Here is a 17,294-nt window from a genome sequence, read left to right on the forward strand (position 1 = left end):
TGGTTTGTGTTGAAAAAGAGAAGAGGGCAGAGGTAAATGGCTTTGAGAGTGAGTCGGGACACTTAGGAGGAAGATAATTACTTCTTTTAATGAGGAAGTACCTCTAATGCTCTTGGCCACGAACAATGATTGCAAAACAGGGCATGGCCTTTTGAGTGGAATTAGTTTTTTTTTTCTTTCAGTGTTCACCAGGATAAATGTTTCCATTCAATAGAAACCATTTGTGTTTGTCATGAGCGGGAAATAAAAAGTAACAGTGTAAATAGATGCAAGCAACAGTGCTTGATTAGCTACCACAATTAAATACTACCACAAATGTTGCTGTTCATCATCCAAACTGGTTATTTAAGCACATGCTGTGTTCTCTGTTAACATTTTTGACTGGAATTCTGGATTACTAATCTGGTCAACGGAAAAAAATACGTATTAAAACTTAGGCATGTCTTCATTAATTTAAAATTTATCCTGGCAGAAACTCGGCCCCATCGGCCGTGGGCCATGCCCCCTCTCAGTGGAGGCTAGGTTTCTGCGGCTATAGTCTCTCAAAACCCTTGCACCCTCTGCAAGTGCTAGGCTGCTCAGGGGCAAGGGGCAGAGTCTGAGTGGGTAGTGTTAGGAATAAGAGTAGTAGAGGGTTTTCCATGTTGTTTTTGAGCGTGTATGTTGGGGAAATGGTGAGAGGCATGGGAAAGACAGTAGATATGAATTAAAGTCTGCTGGGAATAATGAAATCAGGTTTATGGATGAAAAAGCCTTAGGTGGCCAGTCGGCCATGGGGTTGCAAGCATTTCTCTGTCCATTGGTAAGTCAGTGCAATGGATGAGAATAAATGTAGTTGAAACAAAAGTTATGCAGTTTTTCAGAAAGAACAGGTGAAACAGTTTACGTATCTCGGAAGTGTTTCGGGCCAAAATGGTTGAAGTGGTCATAATGAGAAAAATTGCATTAGGCAAAGGTGCTTTCACAAGAGGAGGAAATTAATGACAGGGATGTTGAGGAAGGAGGTTCAAAAATTACTTATCAAAGCTTTGATTTGGAACATGATTTTTACTGTGCAGAAACAAAGTAACTGAAGTAAGTTAATAGGTGTAGATTGGTGGTTTTTGAAATGTGGGTGTAGAGAATGTGAAGTAGATGGAAAGGAAACCAAACCAGGAAGACCCTGGCATAGTGGGGGAAGAGAGTTGAGAGTAATCAAAATGAGCCAGGAAAGATGGATGCGGAGTGTTTTGATTGGGAGTGGGATGTTGAAGACTGTGATGAAGAGGAGGCTTGGCAAATGAGGAAGGAGTGGGAATAGGATGGGCATGTTGAATGGAAATGATGACACAAAAGGAGTATGTGGAATTGAAGAGGGACGTACTGCTGTGTACAATTTCAGGTTGTATCTTTTGTTAGGAGATGCTAGTAAATGTACTGTAGAATTGTATAAGCTTTGCCATCCAAAACCTACCCTAACGGATAGAATACCAATAATAATGATATATTACAAATGTATTCATTTAAATTAGAACATTGATTGAAAGGGAATTTGTAATTAGCCCAATAAATTAGTGTCTTCTCTCCCTCAATGGGAAATTGAAAAGTGTGTAGTATTTTTTAAAAACAACCATTTGTATAGATGCATTTAATATAAATTCATGGGAGTCGTCATCATCTGGCTCTCTGCCACTCTCTGCCAAGTCTATTGCCATGGAATTGTCTGCATAATCCTCACAATCGATCACCAATCGTCATGTCACTAAATTTAGCATTTCTTTCAGTCACTATCTGTATTCTTTTTCATGTGCATTTGTGCCATATCAACTGTCTCTGTGCTCACTGATTGTTTGAGGTAATTTTTGCAGGAAATGGAATTCTTATCTGAATTTTCCATGGATCCTAGGATTATAATAGCGCAGGCACTTAGATTTATGAAATATTCGAATTTATGTTGAAATAAGCATCTCAAATGTTTGAGCGTTGTTGGAATAAAACTCTTTGGAAGCACACCTTGCCTCTCTTATGTTTTGAAAGGTTTAATTGGGCAAGGCAATGGTGATTGCAATGGATTTAAGAGCTTAAATGCTGCATCATTAGACTGGCACTGATGTGTTGCGATTGGTGAGGAGTAAGTATAGGTAATCTAAATTTCCTGATGCAGTGTTATCATATGCAAAGAAAGGTGGCTGCTTTTGGCTTCTTACAAGACTCTTAATTCTCTTATATTTGATTATTGTCTTTTTCATATCTTCACAATGCCATCACATTGTAGTTCAACTATTCAGGTAATTCAGGATAATGATTTAAAAATGATTTCATCGCATACTTTGCCTTACAGAATTATTTGTAGAACCTGAATACTTAAGGTATGCACAGAAAATAGATCTGATGTCATGTGCCCTTTGCCACTTTGAATGCATTTCATTATTAATCATTCCACCTAGCTTCCTTTTGCCGTTGAGTTAAGAGCTGTTTTCCTCCCTCCTGTTATTGCTACACCTGGAGTTACCGTTGTCACAATGATCATTACGTTGCAATATGCTTCAAAGATCCTTTTCTCATTTTAATTAGCCCTTCCTTAACTTAACCCACATGTTCCTCCAAATTTGCTCTCTTGCATTTGCTTCTGATGCTCTGTCTTTATTTGTTTGTTTTTTTTAGATTGGTCATTATTGTTCCTTCAAAGCTATGAATAAAATATCAGCCTAAATATTTGAAATAGTACTTCCTTCCATATATTGATATTTAATCAACTTTGTTGTAATCAGGAGCAATGTATGTAGGGCATAAATGATAATTCTAACTTTTATTAGAATCACAGTGGCTTAATTTCACAAGGAAAGAGCAGCAGATGAGTCCCATTCAGTCTTTACTTTAATGCCCCCTCCCAAAAAAAAAACAATATTTTACGTCATTTAGATTTGGTCACCAGGTGGTGGGTCAATGCAAGCTAGTTTTCCTGCTGATAAACAGTGTCAACCATATTGAACAGTGTGGTATCACCTCGCTTCTTGTACCTTAATTTGGCATTTTTCTATAAGCAATTCCAATGTGTAAACCCTGCCATTATGGTAAAAGTTACATAAGATAATTCCTCAAGCTTGAAAATCTGAGATTTTGATGTACATGAGTATATTTACCTTCAGTATATATTGGGCTATTAGAGTGATTGATTAAAAATCATATTTTGTAAGATTCATGATGGAATTTTACTGCGGAATATGGTTTTTCACTATCCCATCAATACTCCTGCATCCATTATTTTGCTGTGCATTGGATGGGTCATGCAGACGACACACTATTTAGAATTTTTCCTTAAACTAATTTCATCATTCTTACTTGTCTTCATCTCAGCTTATCACAACAAAATATATGTATAGAATGTGTAACAGAAAATCATGGAAGCGTAATGAGGTTTTGTCATCAAGTAACTCCATAGCTATGAATATTTCTGAATGGCTTTTAATTTGTTTTGAAGTTTTGAAGAAGTTCTATTGGCATGTTTGTTTATTAATTCCACTTATGAGGAAAATATTTTGTGTGCACAAATGGTGTAAAAGCCCTAATTTGGGAAAGTGCAGCCCTGAAATGATCTTTTTATGATCTCCAGTTGGTACAGTGAGTGTCTTCTAGGTTTCAATCCATTTTTTCACTATCCATTCATCTTTTAGACTTAACAATACACCACTAATTTCTTCTCCCATCCTGATGATCTGCTTACCGTGAAAATTGACAGATTTTTCCCTCCAACCATCATTGATCACTATTGAAGATACATTCAATGACCAAGCATGCCCTGGAATTAATAATGCTTCATGTGGCATGGAAGTAAACTTTTGTTTGAATGTAATCCAGCTTGCTGTCCTCCAAGTAAATACGTTTCTCACCTTTGTGGCATTGTTTCTCTGGTGAATAGTCTTTGCTCTTCTTATTTCTTTGCTCTTCATTGGTCTAAATTTTATCTCAGAATTGCAAAACAAAATAAAATGTAAGCTGATGGTGACATCTCATTATTGAAAGCTTTATAGGCATATGGCCTAAAGCAGGCATGGTTATTATAATCAATTGATGTGGTGAATGAATTAAACTTTGTAATAAAACGATCTTGAATGCAATATTTGTCATGTCACTTCACCTGCAAAGAGCATAATTAACTGGGTTTTATATTTTTGGAGGCCTGGAAGGTAATTTGGAAGGTTATGTGGTAACATCAAATAAAAAAAATGCTATTCATTGAAATTTTATTACAAAGTTCTATTTGTTTTACTTCACTATTGCCTTGAGAATCCATCAAGAAGGGTATAATTGATTAACTATTTTTCGCTGTACATAGTGTTGATGACAATAAATTATGTTAAATAATCAGTTAACCATATTTTTGCTTCAAATTAATTTTAAAGTTATTTGAGGGCCATTATTCACCACATGTTAGTTATTTACCAGTGAAATCACTGTCTCCGTGTCTGTGATAGGCCATATTCCATCAATGTTTTCGCTCTTTCTTTTTTTGTAAATTATAATTTAAAAAATAATTTTCATGACCAAACCCATTATATCAATTTTGTGAGTAATTCTTGAAAAAAATTTAATGTGAATACTTGAATAATGTGACAAAAAGTATGATTGTAAATGGCGGCTTTTAGAGTTTGTTGTGTATTCCCAAATGTGTTTTTGATATATTTAAATACTTTTTATGTAAGCGTTATTAATAATACGGTATATATATATATATATATATATATATATATATATATATATATATATATATACATACACATACATACATACATATATATATATATACATACACATACATACATACATACATACATATATATATGTATATATATATATATATGCGATAAATAAATAAAATCAGATGAAAGTGAGAACAACTGAACCAAAAGATGCGTAAAAAAATATTTATTCTTCATATTAAACAAAAAGAAATGCATATCATAATTAAGTATTCTTATTCTTTAAAATATATAATAATGTATAAGTTAGCATATTAATTTAGCATCAGAAAAAGCAAGCAAGGCTAAAAAAATAAGAAAATAATACTATCGTGCGCTCAATTGCTTTGCGTTCATTTTGTTCTCCTTAACGATTTAATAATAACCAATGTGGACGAACACGCATACTGTAAAAATCAATAATTTAACATTGAAATTTATTTGCATTACAATCTATTCTGTATTTCATATGCAATCTATATACTTAATATCACTAAGATGTATTGACAGAATCTCTCTTTATCAATCTCGACACTCCGAGCCGTCTTCGGTGTAATTTGGAAACAAAAAGAAGATGAAAGACATTAAAACTGCCGGAAATACAGTAAAGGGAAGGAAAAGATTCCACATCTTCGGGGCCTTCCGTGGAGAATAGAGGAGATAAAGTTCGCGCAGGGAAGGTCTTTCTCTCGGCGAAGCTTTTTCAACATCTCCGGGGATATCCAGGGCGTCACATCACTTTTTGGGGACGACGTGGGGGTTTTGAATTTTCCGAGTTTACCCAATACTTCTGCTTCGTGTCTAGTTTCCCACCCAATTATTTTGGCTTCCAACAATTTTGAATTTGATAATGGGTAAATTTGTGTAAACGCACCAATGATGTTCCCCCGATTCTTCCCCCCCCTTCCCCCCCCATTCGTTACTCCCGTGTTTGCAATTTTTAATATTTCTTAAATCTAGAATGAATTTAATTTTTCGAGTCGGGTTTCTTTTTCCAATCGAAAATGCAGGGTCGTCTTGCGACGGTTGGGGAGATGGAAGCCGGAAGGTTGGCAAGATCCCCTGAAGAAATTCGACTGGATTTGTTGAGACCGTCCGGACGTTTAGGTTGTTGACTTTGTTGGTCGGATCTATAGGGGGTGGGGGTGGGAGGGGATTGGCTGGTGGGCAGGGGGGAGGAAGAGGAGGTTCGTGCGAGAGGAAAATCGTTTTTAATGGGCTTTTGAGTCTCTGGGTCAGAGGGTAAGGGCACGCAATATCAGCCTCTTTATCTCCTCCTCCATATTTTCGCCAATGAATCTTTTCTCCTCCATGTCCCCTCGTGTGGTCACGATTTTCTCTCTCTCTCTCTTCATCCTCCTATCCCTTCCTCCTCTGAATCTCTATCTCCAAGGAGACCGGACGAACCAAATGTGGGGATGCGGGAAGATATTGTTCTGGGGGATAAGAACCGGCGTCCAGGTCGTGGAAACTCTAAGGGTGTATGGTGTTAGGGCAGATTAACTTCACTCGGGTCTGGCGAGAGGATTCGGTGTAACATTCGGAGCGGGTGATCCGGTGAAACATTTTCTCCAAAGCATAGCTCATCTAAACTCGCCCCCACTGGTTGCGGTAGTTCCTCTTCCTTCCCATGTTGCATATCTTGAAGTGGCAGAGGGACATATCTGTGGAGAAAAATACGGGACTCTTTTAGTATTTAAGTCCGTGCAGATCACAATGGCAATTTTGGTTAGGTCACCCAGAGTGTTTCTACAAGTATAATTACATTTTTTTCCGCATATTACGCAAATGTTCTTTTTCTGCGAGAGCAGTTGTTCAATACAACGCCTCAATTATTCAATCCTAATCCAAGATAGAGTCAGTGGTTCCTTTCGATTTAAGGTTAGATTTTATCCACTTCTTATTTCTAGTCTTGCCAGGACATTTGGTAGAGTTCTATTAATTCTAACAATAATTCGACCTGGGACCCTGTTTTCCATCATAAGAATACTCCCGCGCCTCAGTGCTTGGAATTTAACTTTATGCTTTTAATCATGGAAAAGGCATGCATTTTTTTTCTGTCATGACCTAAGAGTGTGTGCAGAGGCTATTATTCACTTCATTTACCTTAGCAGGTCAATCATGTGTGCTACGAGAAATTTTTAGGGTCCTATAGGAGTATTTTCCTCGAAAGAGGCTTCTGTTTGAAGTGCTCGGCGAATGTTTTACCGCTTTTTGGTTAGTAAATTTAGGAATATTTTTTTTATTTCTAGAGGCTATATTAAACAGGCAAAGTATATTAATCATCACGGATGGATGAAACTATATTTTGTCATAATAATGTGACAGATTTGTCGCTAATTAAGAATGATTGGCTCAATACTTCCGTCAGAGGGAAAATAGAAGAAAGCTCGGGTGACGAACCAAAATGTGGGATAGCAATATTCATAGTTTCATTAACATTGCATCGCACTTCTCTTTTTGAACGGAGGGCGGGAAGCGTGGGCCATCGTTGGTGAATGTTCTTCAGTTGGTTGGAGATTCAGAAGTACATCATCGCAGTTGTACACGTATATTTTTCGTATGGTATGAATTTCCTGATTTACTTCTCATTTTTTTCTATTTTAATGTTTCAATCTAATTCTTTATCGTGCAGCCGGTTGAAATGTATTTAGGGACGAGTGTTTAATTCTCATCCTCCATTTATTCAGTTCTATCTTCCCTTCGGTCACTAACTCTGCTACGCCACGAGTTCTCCACTCACTGGCTTTGACGTTGGCACCAACGCTTTGGAATATTTCTTAAAATCGAACTTATATTCAAATCATTTAGGCGTATTATTCATCATATTATTTCAAATCATATTAATAAAGCAGTCGCAGTGTGTTGAGCATTAAGGGGGAGCTGGCTGCTCTAGGGAGGGAGCGTCGCTTGACTGGGTGCGGGGGACTCACAGGCGGAGGACACCCTCTTGGGCTTGATCTCCTCCCCCAGCAAGAGGTCCTCGTCGGCGCCCTCCTCCACGCCGCCGGCCACCAGCCCTCCAGCGCCCGCCAGCTGGTGACCAGGATGTGCCCTCAGGCCCCCGCCGGCGCTGTGAAGGAGCGGCGGCGGAATGGCCATCCGCGTCTCCCCCGCATCCCCCGCGGCTCCCGCCTCCGCCATGTACTGCTTGATCAGTTGGTACAGCATCGCCATCCTCTGCTCTCTCTCTTGCTGCAAAGGGGGAAGGGGGAATTACAGCCTCCGTCTCGTGCACCAAATTATGACAAGTGAGAAAAATGAATTTGAAGGGAATTTGAAACTTTAGACCCACGGTTGACGCAGGAATACTGCACCGGCGTGATTCCCAAATGAGAGACGTTCTCGGGGATTTATGCTGAAGCGTAATAGTACTAATTATGGCTTCCTTTTTTCTCTTAAAATTAAATAGAAAAAATAATATAATCGGAACTTTTTATAGCCCCTTCAGTTAAAAACCAGCAAGTTGGGCCATCGGTCCTCGATTATCTTTGGTCGGGATGAAACATGCCCTCACCGGCGATTCTTTTAATAGTTAAGCTGCTCAATCATATGCCTAGAAACGCCTCTTTTGCTTTTGTGGATTTAAAATCAGTGTGATTGATCCCTCTCGAGTGAGCATTCTTAGTTAATCTATTCCATTCATATTGGTGGATTATGTAAATTATTTGTGTATGTCGATCAATTTGGGTTTTAAGACCTTAAACGTCTGGTTACGTACTAACTTAAGAAAATGTGGGCTTTTACATCTTAGGTTTAAGTAAAATGAAATGACACGAATGGGAGACTGCGACTATAGAATAGTTCACTTAGCGCTCAGAAATGGAAATCTTGGAGTGAAGATATCGCTGCACGAGTGTTGTAGTACGAGTGAAGGGATTCCTACAAGACGGTGAAAGAATCCCTCCCCATGCTCATAATAAAGATTTCATGTAAGTACGCTTCCGTGCACGTGTGCTTCTATGGGTGCGGCTCAGGCTAGAGTGACAAGGCGAAGACGCGTGCGTGTAATATCTTGGAAGTAATAAAAATGTAAAAGGAGAAGATTATGTGATAGCCCTTAGGAAATGGGCAAAAATGTTGCATGAGGTTCAGTATTAAAATGAGCGAAAGAAATTAAATGGAATTTAAGAGTAGAAAATTAATGTTTTTTTACGCAGCATATTCGGAGAGAAATGGCCGTTCCATTCTTTAAAAAATGTATTTGTTCGACGGATTTATTTCCCTACAAACGCACTTCACTTTTCTGCATGGACGCTGTTCGCTTCCAAGCATTTTTCGTAACGTTTTCCCAGCCTCAGTAATTCCTCAGCTAAGAAGTTCGCCGCCTGGGAATTGGACCAATTGGCAGCGGAGGTCTTGAATTCCTAGTCATCTCCAAACCGTTGTCCACAAAGCCGCTGTTTGTGCAAGGAAATACTATAGTCGCTAGGTCGGCACTATCGGCGATAGCGGTCCAAACCCGCTCCTCCCTTCAACATTCCTTGCTCTTTGTGTTGGTCGGTAAACATTTTTGGTGCCCACCTTGAGCACAATTTGTGATATTCGGGCTTTTCCGTAACAATCGTGTAAATGCCGTTGCGTCCAAAAAGAGGAGATTTGTTAGCCAGAGCATCAATCGTCGATCAGATCGCGGTCCATTCGTTGAACGACTTTCTGGATACTGGGTGGTAAGTTTTAGAAGTCTCGACACCATTTAGGTCTAACCTTTACTTCCCTCATTACTGTAGATCCATAAACTATTCACAACTCCCGTGAATTTGGACAGCTGATGATCCTTCTGCTCGCAAAAATCGAATCACACTTCGCAACTGGCGAGCGAGCGGCGATTTTCGCGGACATTATTATATGCCTTCACCGAAACGACTATTGAATCAAAGTGATAACATCGGTGGGTTTAGGAACAATCAATAGATGGCTTTGCAATGCGTACAATTTTATTCTGACCCTTCAGTTTATAAATATAAAACGGCCCTTTTCAAATATGCGTCGCACCAACATTATATATTAAGCTGTGACAAAACTGTTTTGGAAATCGACGCCCGAGGAAAATTCACTTCTAGTATTTTTGGGGGCAAGAGGATATCGTTTTGAATACATCTCTTGTTCAGTAATGGTTTAGGAATCGAGAGGTCTACATATACAGGTCCTGTATACCCAAGGGTTACGCAGTATTTTGGTTTTAGTGAGCATGGGAGTGCTTACTTAATTCATAACCCTAAGGACACAGGGAAAAATATACTAAACCGGAACTGGCCTTGGAGAAAGAATATTAATTAATCACACCCAGTAAGTTCACGAAATATGGCAAGATAGCAAATACTGGAGTACCGGAAGCCCCAGAGGAATGATTACCCCGGAGGAATATGTGAAAATAAAATAACGGATCACAAATATATTGGGCATAATTGAAAATAGAGAAAATTTTCAAATGAAAGAACCGAGGAAGGGTGTTACGAAAGAATAATATATTGAATTAGTAATTTTTAATTTTTACCAGTGAAATTAGCCAAAATGGAGCATGGATTAGAGTAGACTGAAAGAAGTGCATTGTGTCTTCTTCAAAGGAAAATCCATAGCGTATGACACCGGGTGATCCGTCACTAAGCTTGGATCAAAAGCAGACGATTCTCGCAGTGGTAGCGGTGAAACTCTTATTGGCGTTGGAGTAAACTGAAGTAGGCGAAATAGGGAACTGGAACTACTATATGAAGGATGGGAAATGATGAGGAAGAATATTCCGTATGAGGTTAAATTAGACGCCTCAGATGTGCAAAAAACCAACAATAGACGAATGGCGACATAATGAATAACTGATTGAAGCACTTTTTCACGAGTGGAAAAGTGCTTCAATCAGTTATTCATTATGTTTGACTTCCACCACATCACGCCTACTGAAGCTACTCAATTTATAAAATTTCAAGGCTTGAGGTTTATTGCTGCTGTACTCGTAAAACTAATAATGAATTTATAAAAGATATATCGAGTTTTTCTTTTATGCGATATTCTCTCTTCTACTCGTTTACACGAAATGCGTAATGGATTCAATCACTACCGGAGGGAGCATAAAGGAAAGCCAAGTGGTTGAAAAGAGAAGCCAGTGTTGGGAGAGTGCTGACAAGGAACCGTGAAAGTATGTATGGGGTTAACGGGAACCCCGGGAGAGCTTAGGTACTGCTCAAGCCAATATTTGGATCGATAATCCATCATGATGGCGATTATAAAGAAGGTTCCTCACTTTCTCATTCTATGAGAATTGACTATATCTTTAAATTTTCTGTGGTTTATCCACCCATACTGCATTGAGGATTGAACGGGGTGAAGTCATGGCGTTATCCTACCTAAGGGAATGATATAAATATGAAAGGTTTTGCGTGGAAATAAGTTCTGCTTTGCGTTCCTAAGAGAAGTACTCGTCTGACGCACTTTCTCGCCCATCATTGCCCGTATCTGATATCTCCTCGCCTCTATTTTGTACCGAAGTAAATGCTTGATTTCCCTCCTTTATTCGTTTACCTTTTTGATAATGTTTCTTCGGAGCGTATATTTTATCAGTATTTTTCCCGCACTTAGTACTGTCTCTGTTTCACATATACACCCTTTCATTCCCTCCCTAATTGAAAAATTTCTTCTTTAGCCTTCATTCCGTCCTACTCGGTTTATTTAGCCATTTACAAGGGAGTTTATATGAAACCTCGTCTTATTGCACCGTCCTTCTTCAATAATGATGAAAACAATCGTGATAAACAGTATTTCATCTCTTTTTTTATTGATAAAGAGAACAAAAGAGTTGTATAGCCGTCTTGTCTATAAGAAAATGAAATTTAATCGGATAGGTGGGTTTATTGCTGTTTCGTGCTCACCTCGAGAAACTGCTCGTTTTCTTATTCGATATTTTCAGGCTTTACTTTGTGGAAATCCACTATCAACTGAAATAAAAACGCAAAGGTATCTTTCCACTCAATGTTTTATTCGGTACAATTAGTTGAGAAGTATCGGCGTCATCCTTAGGTACCTGAGGATAACGCCGATGCGTCTTAACTAGTTGTACCGAACAAAACATTTTTAGTGGAAAGATGCATTGTTTTTTCTTACTTCAGTGCGTTTATGTAGTCGTATTTTTTTTACTATTCCTGTGTTGTCATTTCTGTATGCTGGCTTTGCTCTAGATGTGGAGAAAAACTTAAAAGTCTACTTATGGCAGAGTGATGTTCGTGTCCCTGTGCAGGATGTTCATTTCTGAGTCACTCCTCACGATTTACGTCTATATTTACGGATATGGCGATAAAATTTTGGAAGAGTATATCGACTCTTCCGGTTTGGAAGGATCTTATCAATATTCTCAGGATTATATTAATTATGTTAATACCTATTATTAAACGTTGAAACGATTGCAGATATTAGTGTAGCGTTCTCTAGTAATACTCAAGATTGTGGATATTTGAGTGAGAAATTGAGATTAAAATTTATGGGCGTTGTACGCGGCCATAATGTGCATTCGCTCGGTCATCACAAGCTTTCGGCCACCGTTACCACATTTTGGTAATAACTGAGCAATCTAAATACGAGCGATGCTCTTTCCAGCAATCCTAGTTTCACATCATGATAAATAAATGCTTCAACTTCTTTGGTCGTAATATCTACATCATTCTGCTCTGGAATTGGCATCTTACCGACACCTTTTTTGTCCCTCAAAGGAGGTTTAAGCCACTATTGGTGTTTAGCCTATACTGTATCAGGGTTTAGGAGGAAGGTCGTAAATTTAACCCCGCAATGCACTGCTAAAACTAACTTATCTAAAAAGGTTTATGTACCTCGTATCGGTCGTGTGAAAATGAATGCTCGAAGGCAAGGTTTTTGCTGGAGAAACCAGATGGAACAGGACTAGTCTGGATCAATCCAATTGTTATGAAGTCATCGACATCTTTGAAAAATGCGCGATTCGGCTTTTTTATGTTGACGCTTGCGGGAGTTGCTAAGCGAGGAGTTCAAGCATCGTTTATCTTCTTGCCTTCCTCCCGAGTTGCTTGTCGCGAACTCATCATCTACTCAATCTCACTTACATATTCCGTTTTCGTTTTCGCGCGAGCGAAAACACACGTATCTCCGCAGATTAAATTCCTCGTATGTGGTCGTTTCGCCATCAGTTGATGTCACTTGCAGTTCAAAATACACGTCCCTGAAGGAAAGACTCATCGATATTTTTAGAGCGAGTCGCAGTGTCGCAGAAATTTAAATTGTTTGATCTCACGCACTTTGGTTTATTTCGGCTGTCACACGGTCGGGGTACTGTTCATTGCCTGAAAGCCTCCTCCTCTTCCCAGTTAAATCCAGGGATTCAAGGAGAAGCTATTTACACAACGTATTATACCCGTTTTCGTTATTCTAATTTTTTATTACGGATGGAAGATTTTAATCGGTAAATTAAAAAAAAATGATGACACATGTATTGTTCTAAGTAACCTTAAGACGAAGTGCTTGTTTAGTATAGACGAAAATTTTCCTGAAGCAACGGGTTAAAGTTAATAGTTTTGCTTTCAAATTCGGCTCTGCTCGTTAAAATATGAAAATTGTGTATCTCTTGGAAGTTATAATTACATTCCCCACTTATAATGAAATGTTTGCCTTATTATTCTCTCATTTTCATTACAGTAGACTTCACTTAATGCTAATTTCGACGGGGTATTTAAATTTCAGGCATTCTCAGGGAAGGGAAGAACGGTTCGTTTATCTCTGCCAATTGCAAACAACTGGTATCGAAAAAATTAAACGGCTTGATTCCAGCCGAGTGTGCCGGCTGGAATCGGACCCTGGCACTTTTGTCAGTATTGAGAATGCAGTGAGGCCCCATACTCGTAGATGCATTGGTAATTTACTTTCCATTTAACATTCGTGAATGGGCGTAAGTTTTAGGCGAGGGTGGGTGTGGGCCCGGTGGTCGCACTCACCGGATCCGCGTTGGCAAGGTGCTCCCTGATTTCGGCGACGGCGACCTCGTCCCAGTTCTGGAGGGACGCGGGGTCCTGGAACTGTGGCGGCGGGGGCGCCAGGCCCCCTGGCATGGCCACTCCCCCGCCCACGCCCCACGACAGCAGCAGCAGGAGCGTCGCGATGTTTATCCGCTGCCGGCATCTCCTCCTGCTCTCACACCTCACCCTCGATCCGCTTCGACTCCCGCCTCCCCGGGCCATGCCTGTGGCGAACAAGAAGGGCTACCTTGAAGAATCGAGTCGGGGTGGTCATTCCGAGTTTGCATGCCACTGCGGCGGTAACTCGCTTTAATGGCAGATGGAAAAACAACGAAATGGATGTAGAGGGCACTGGATGATCGGCTGGTGGTACGTTCAAATACATTGCGTTCCATGCGTTCGAAGTATGAAAATCTCTATAAATAATATTCAATCGTGAGCCGATCCTATATTGTTGATACCATATTGGTTCAACGTTCATAACTTGATCCGATATTACAGACAGTAGCTTCTCACGATCACAAATATATCACTCGACGACATGAAAAACTCGCTACGGACTTCAAATTTGCGTTTTAGTTGTACTCGTAAGTTTCATTGTTTTATATATATATATATATATATATATATATATATATATATATATATATATATATATATATATATATATATTAGGTAATCTACCGGTTAAGGTAGGTATTTGGATGGGCACAGCTACTGAATAAATATTGTGTGACTCCTAACAAAACACAAAATCCAGTATCCTACTCTAAATCAAGTCCCCCTTCATCTCTTTAGTATTTTCTTTCTCCCTTCATCCCGTCCAATATCCCTATCCTGTTCCTGCTGTTTCTTTGTTTGCACAACATTCTCCCCTCTATTACAGTCTTCAACATCCCACTGCCGGTCAGCATCCCCCTTCATCATCCACTTTTCCTGCCTCCATAGGATTGCTCCCAACAAACTCCTCTCTTCGCCCACCATGCCAAGTACTTCTTCATTTGTTTTATTCTCTGTCCATTTCACCTCCATTCTTCTCCACACCCACATTTCAAAAGCCTCCAGTCTACGTCTATCCCCACGCTTCAAAGACCACGTTTCCGCGCTGTACATAGCTACGTTCCAATCAAAGTTTTTACGAGTCTTTTCCTAACATCCTTACTCAACGTCCCTCCTCCTTGTAAAAGCCTCTTTGCCTAGCGCAATTCTTCTCCTTACGTCCTTACTACTTTGACCGTGTTGGTCCTAAACTCTTCCGAGATACGGTAACTGTTCTACCTGTTCTAGTTTTTGCCCTCCTATTTAAAGGTTTAGCTTAACCTTTTTCTTTCTTGAAAATCGCATAACCTTTGTTTTATCAATATTGATTCTCATCCCATACTTGTGACACTGAATTTCAAATTCACTCAGCAATGCTTACAACCCCATGGCTGACTGACAAACTAAAGCTTGGTCCTCAGCAAACCTAACTGATTTTACGAATTCCCCCCCCCCCCACTTTCATTCCTACCTCCAGTTCTTCCCATGCCTCTTTAATCATTTCCTCTGCATACAGGTTGAACAGCAGCGGTGATAATGGGCAACCCTGCCTTACACCTCTTACCAACACTGCCCATCCGGACTCCCCGTTCCCCACTCGCACCTGAGCAGTCTGAGACATATACAGGTCGCGGATTAGCCTCCTTTCCTGCCAATCTATTCCTATTTTCTACAATATACGCATATATTAGTTTCTCCCAATTCACTCTATCAAACGCTTTTTATAAATCTACGAAACAGGGATATACCTCCTGGTTGTATTCTATATTCCTCTTGATTGATAATCTCATTACCGCAATGGCATCACGCGTACCTCTCCCCTTCCTAAACTCAAACTGGTCATCCCCTAAGTAATCATTTGCCCTACTCTCTAACCCTCTGTTGATGATTCCAGGAACAACTTTAGTTGCATGGGATATAAAACTTATTGTCCTCTAGTCCTCACAAGATGTAGCCTTTAACTTTTTCGGAATAGGAACCAAAATTGATCTCACAAAGTCTACCGGCCAGATTCCTTCCTCATAAATACTACGGATCAGCCCATATAGCCTCTTCCTGCCACATTTTCCCAAACCTTTCAATAGTTCCCCTTCTATCTCATCTTTTTAGTTTAGGCCTTATTTAGTTTCATCTCCCTTAATGCCCTTTCTATCTCATTGTCTAGTATGCCTGGACCTAAGCTATCTTCCTCCACTTCATATTCTTTTTCAATTTCTAACTTTGTTGGTCGAAGTTCTTTACTATACAGTTCTTCTATATACTCCTTCCATCTCTCCTGGATCTTTCCTGCGTCAACTATTACCTTACCCGCCTTATCTCTAACTGTTAGCATAGACCTTCCTCTCTTACTTACCGATAACGATTTAACTCTGCTGTACTGCGAACCAATTTCACCCTTCCTCTGCGAACTTTCCATATCCTTACACTGCGTCTTCCACCATGCTTCTTTTCCTTATTTATTACCCGCCTCAATTTTTTGTTTAACTCTTTGTACTTCATTATGCCTATCTCTGTATTTACATTCTTCCATTTTCTCCTCTCATCCATCTTTGTAATCATCTCATCCGTGATCTATGGTTTCCTATTCCTTTACGCGTTAAGGGTTCCAATAATGTGTTTTACGGCTTTCGATAACCCTTTCTTGATACTTTCCCATTTTGCTTTGATAGTACTCAGCTCTTTACCATCCTCCATAACTTCTTCTACAGCCTGTTGGTACTCCTTCCTTTTCAATCCATTGTATGCTTCTACATTCCATTTTCTAACCCGCCGCCCCTGCCTTGTCTTTTTGAAACCGACGCTACATTTCATAACAACTAAATCGTGATCAAAGTCCGCATCCGCTCCCGGGAAGCTGTGCGAATTTATCACATTGTTCCTAAACCTGTGTCTAACCAGAACATAATCTAGCTGATACCTTTCTGAGTCACCATGCATTTTCCATGTATAAATGCGTATTTTGCGGGTCTAAACCATGTATTGGTGATAACTAACCCATGTCTCCTGCAGGACTCAACTGCTTTCTCCCCGCGGTCATTCCTCGTGCCTAAACCGTAGTCCCCCACCTCATCACCATCTCTTCCTTCGCCTATCGTCGCATTTTTAATCCCCCATCACTATCAAATGTTTCCCTGCAGGAACATACGCGATTATGCCCTGTAACTGATCGTACAGTATATCCTATCGACCACTTCTTCCTTATGGTTGCTCGGTGGCATGTATACCTGAATAATAACCAAGTTCGTCGGTTCTGTTTCTATCTCTACAAGTAATATTCTATCCGTTACCTGTTCTATGTTGACTATGCTTATTCCTACTTCTTGATGTAATACTATGGCAACCCCTCGTTGGCTCTCGTTTCCGCCGCTGTATATTATGATATAATTATCACTCCAGTAATCCCCGCAATCCTTCCATCTCACCTCGCATAGACCTAAAATATCTATTTTCCCCCTTCCCATCTCTTGCTTAACATTCTCCAATTTCCCTGTCCTCATCACTGTCCTAACATTCCACGTACCTATTCTAACTAATGTGGTCTTCTTCTCCTGCGTCTTATACCCTGCTG

The 17,294-nt window shown here is 39.7% G+C and overlaps 2 protein-coding genes across 4 annotated transcripts in view; one reads left to right on the plus strand and one right to left on the minus strand.

Moving 5' to 3' along the window:
• The window catches only part of DNAlig3 (DNA ligase 3), a 202,975-nt gene that overhangs the window by 11,030 nt on the left and 174,651 nt on the right, over positions 1-17,294 (plus strand). The window lies entirely within an intron of this gene.
• CNMa (CNMamide) overlaps positions 5,647-17,294 on the minus strand; it is an 88,093-nt gene continuing 76,445 nt past the window's right edge. For both annotated transcript variants that reach the window (XM_071589617.1, XM_071589616.1), the window contains exons 2-4: positions 13,667-13,911; positions 7,652-7,913; positions 5,647-6,382 (exon numbers count right to left, since the gene is read on the minus strand). In XM_071589617.1, coding sequence (XP_071445718.1) covers positions 6,306-6,382; positions 7,652-7,913; positions 13,667-13,909 — 582 coding nt within the window. In that variant the 5' untranslated portion in view covers positions 13,910-13,911 and the 3' untranslated portion in view covers positions 5,647-6,305. The remainder of the gene's footprint in view (positions 6,383-7,651; positions 7,914-13,666; positions 13,912-17,294) is intronic.

This window comes from Hetaerina americana, unplaced genomic scaffold (assembly GCF_022747635.1).
Source record: "Hetaerina americana unplaced genomic scaffold, ioHetAmer1.1.p SCAF_4, whole genome shotgun sequence".
NCBI lineage: Eukaryota > Metazoa > Arthropoda > Insecta > Odonata > Calopterygidae > Hetaerina > Hetaerina americana.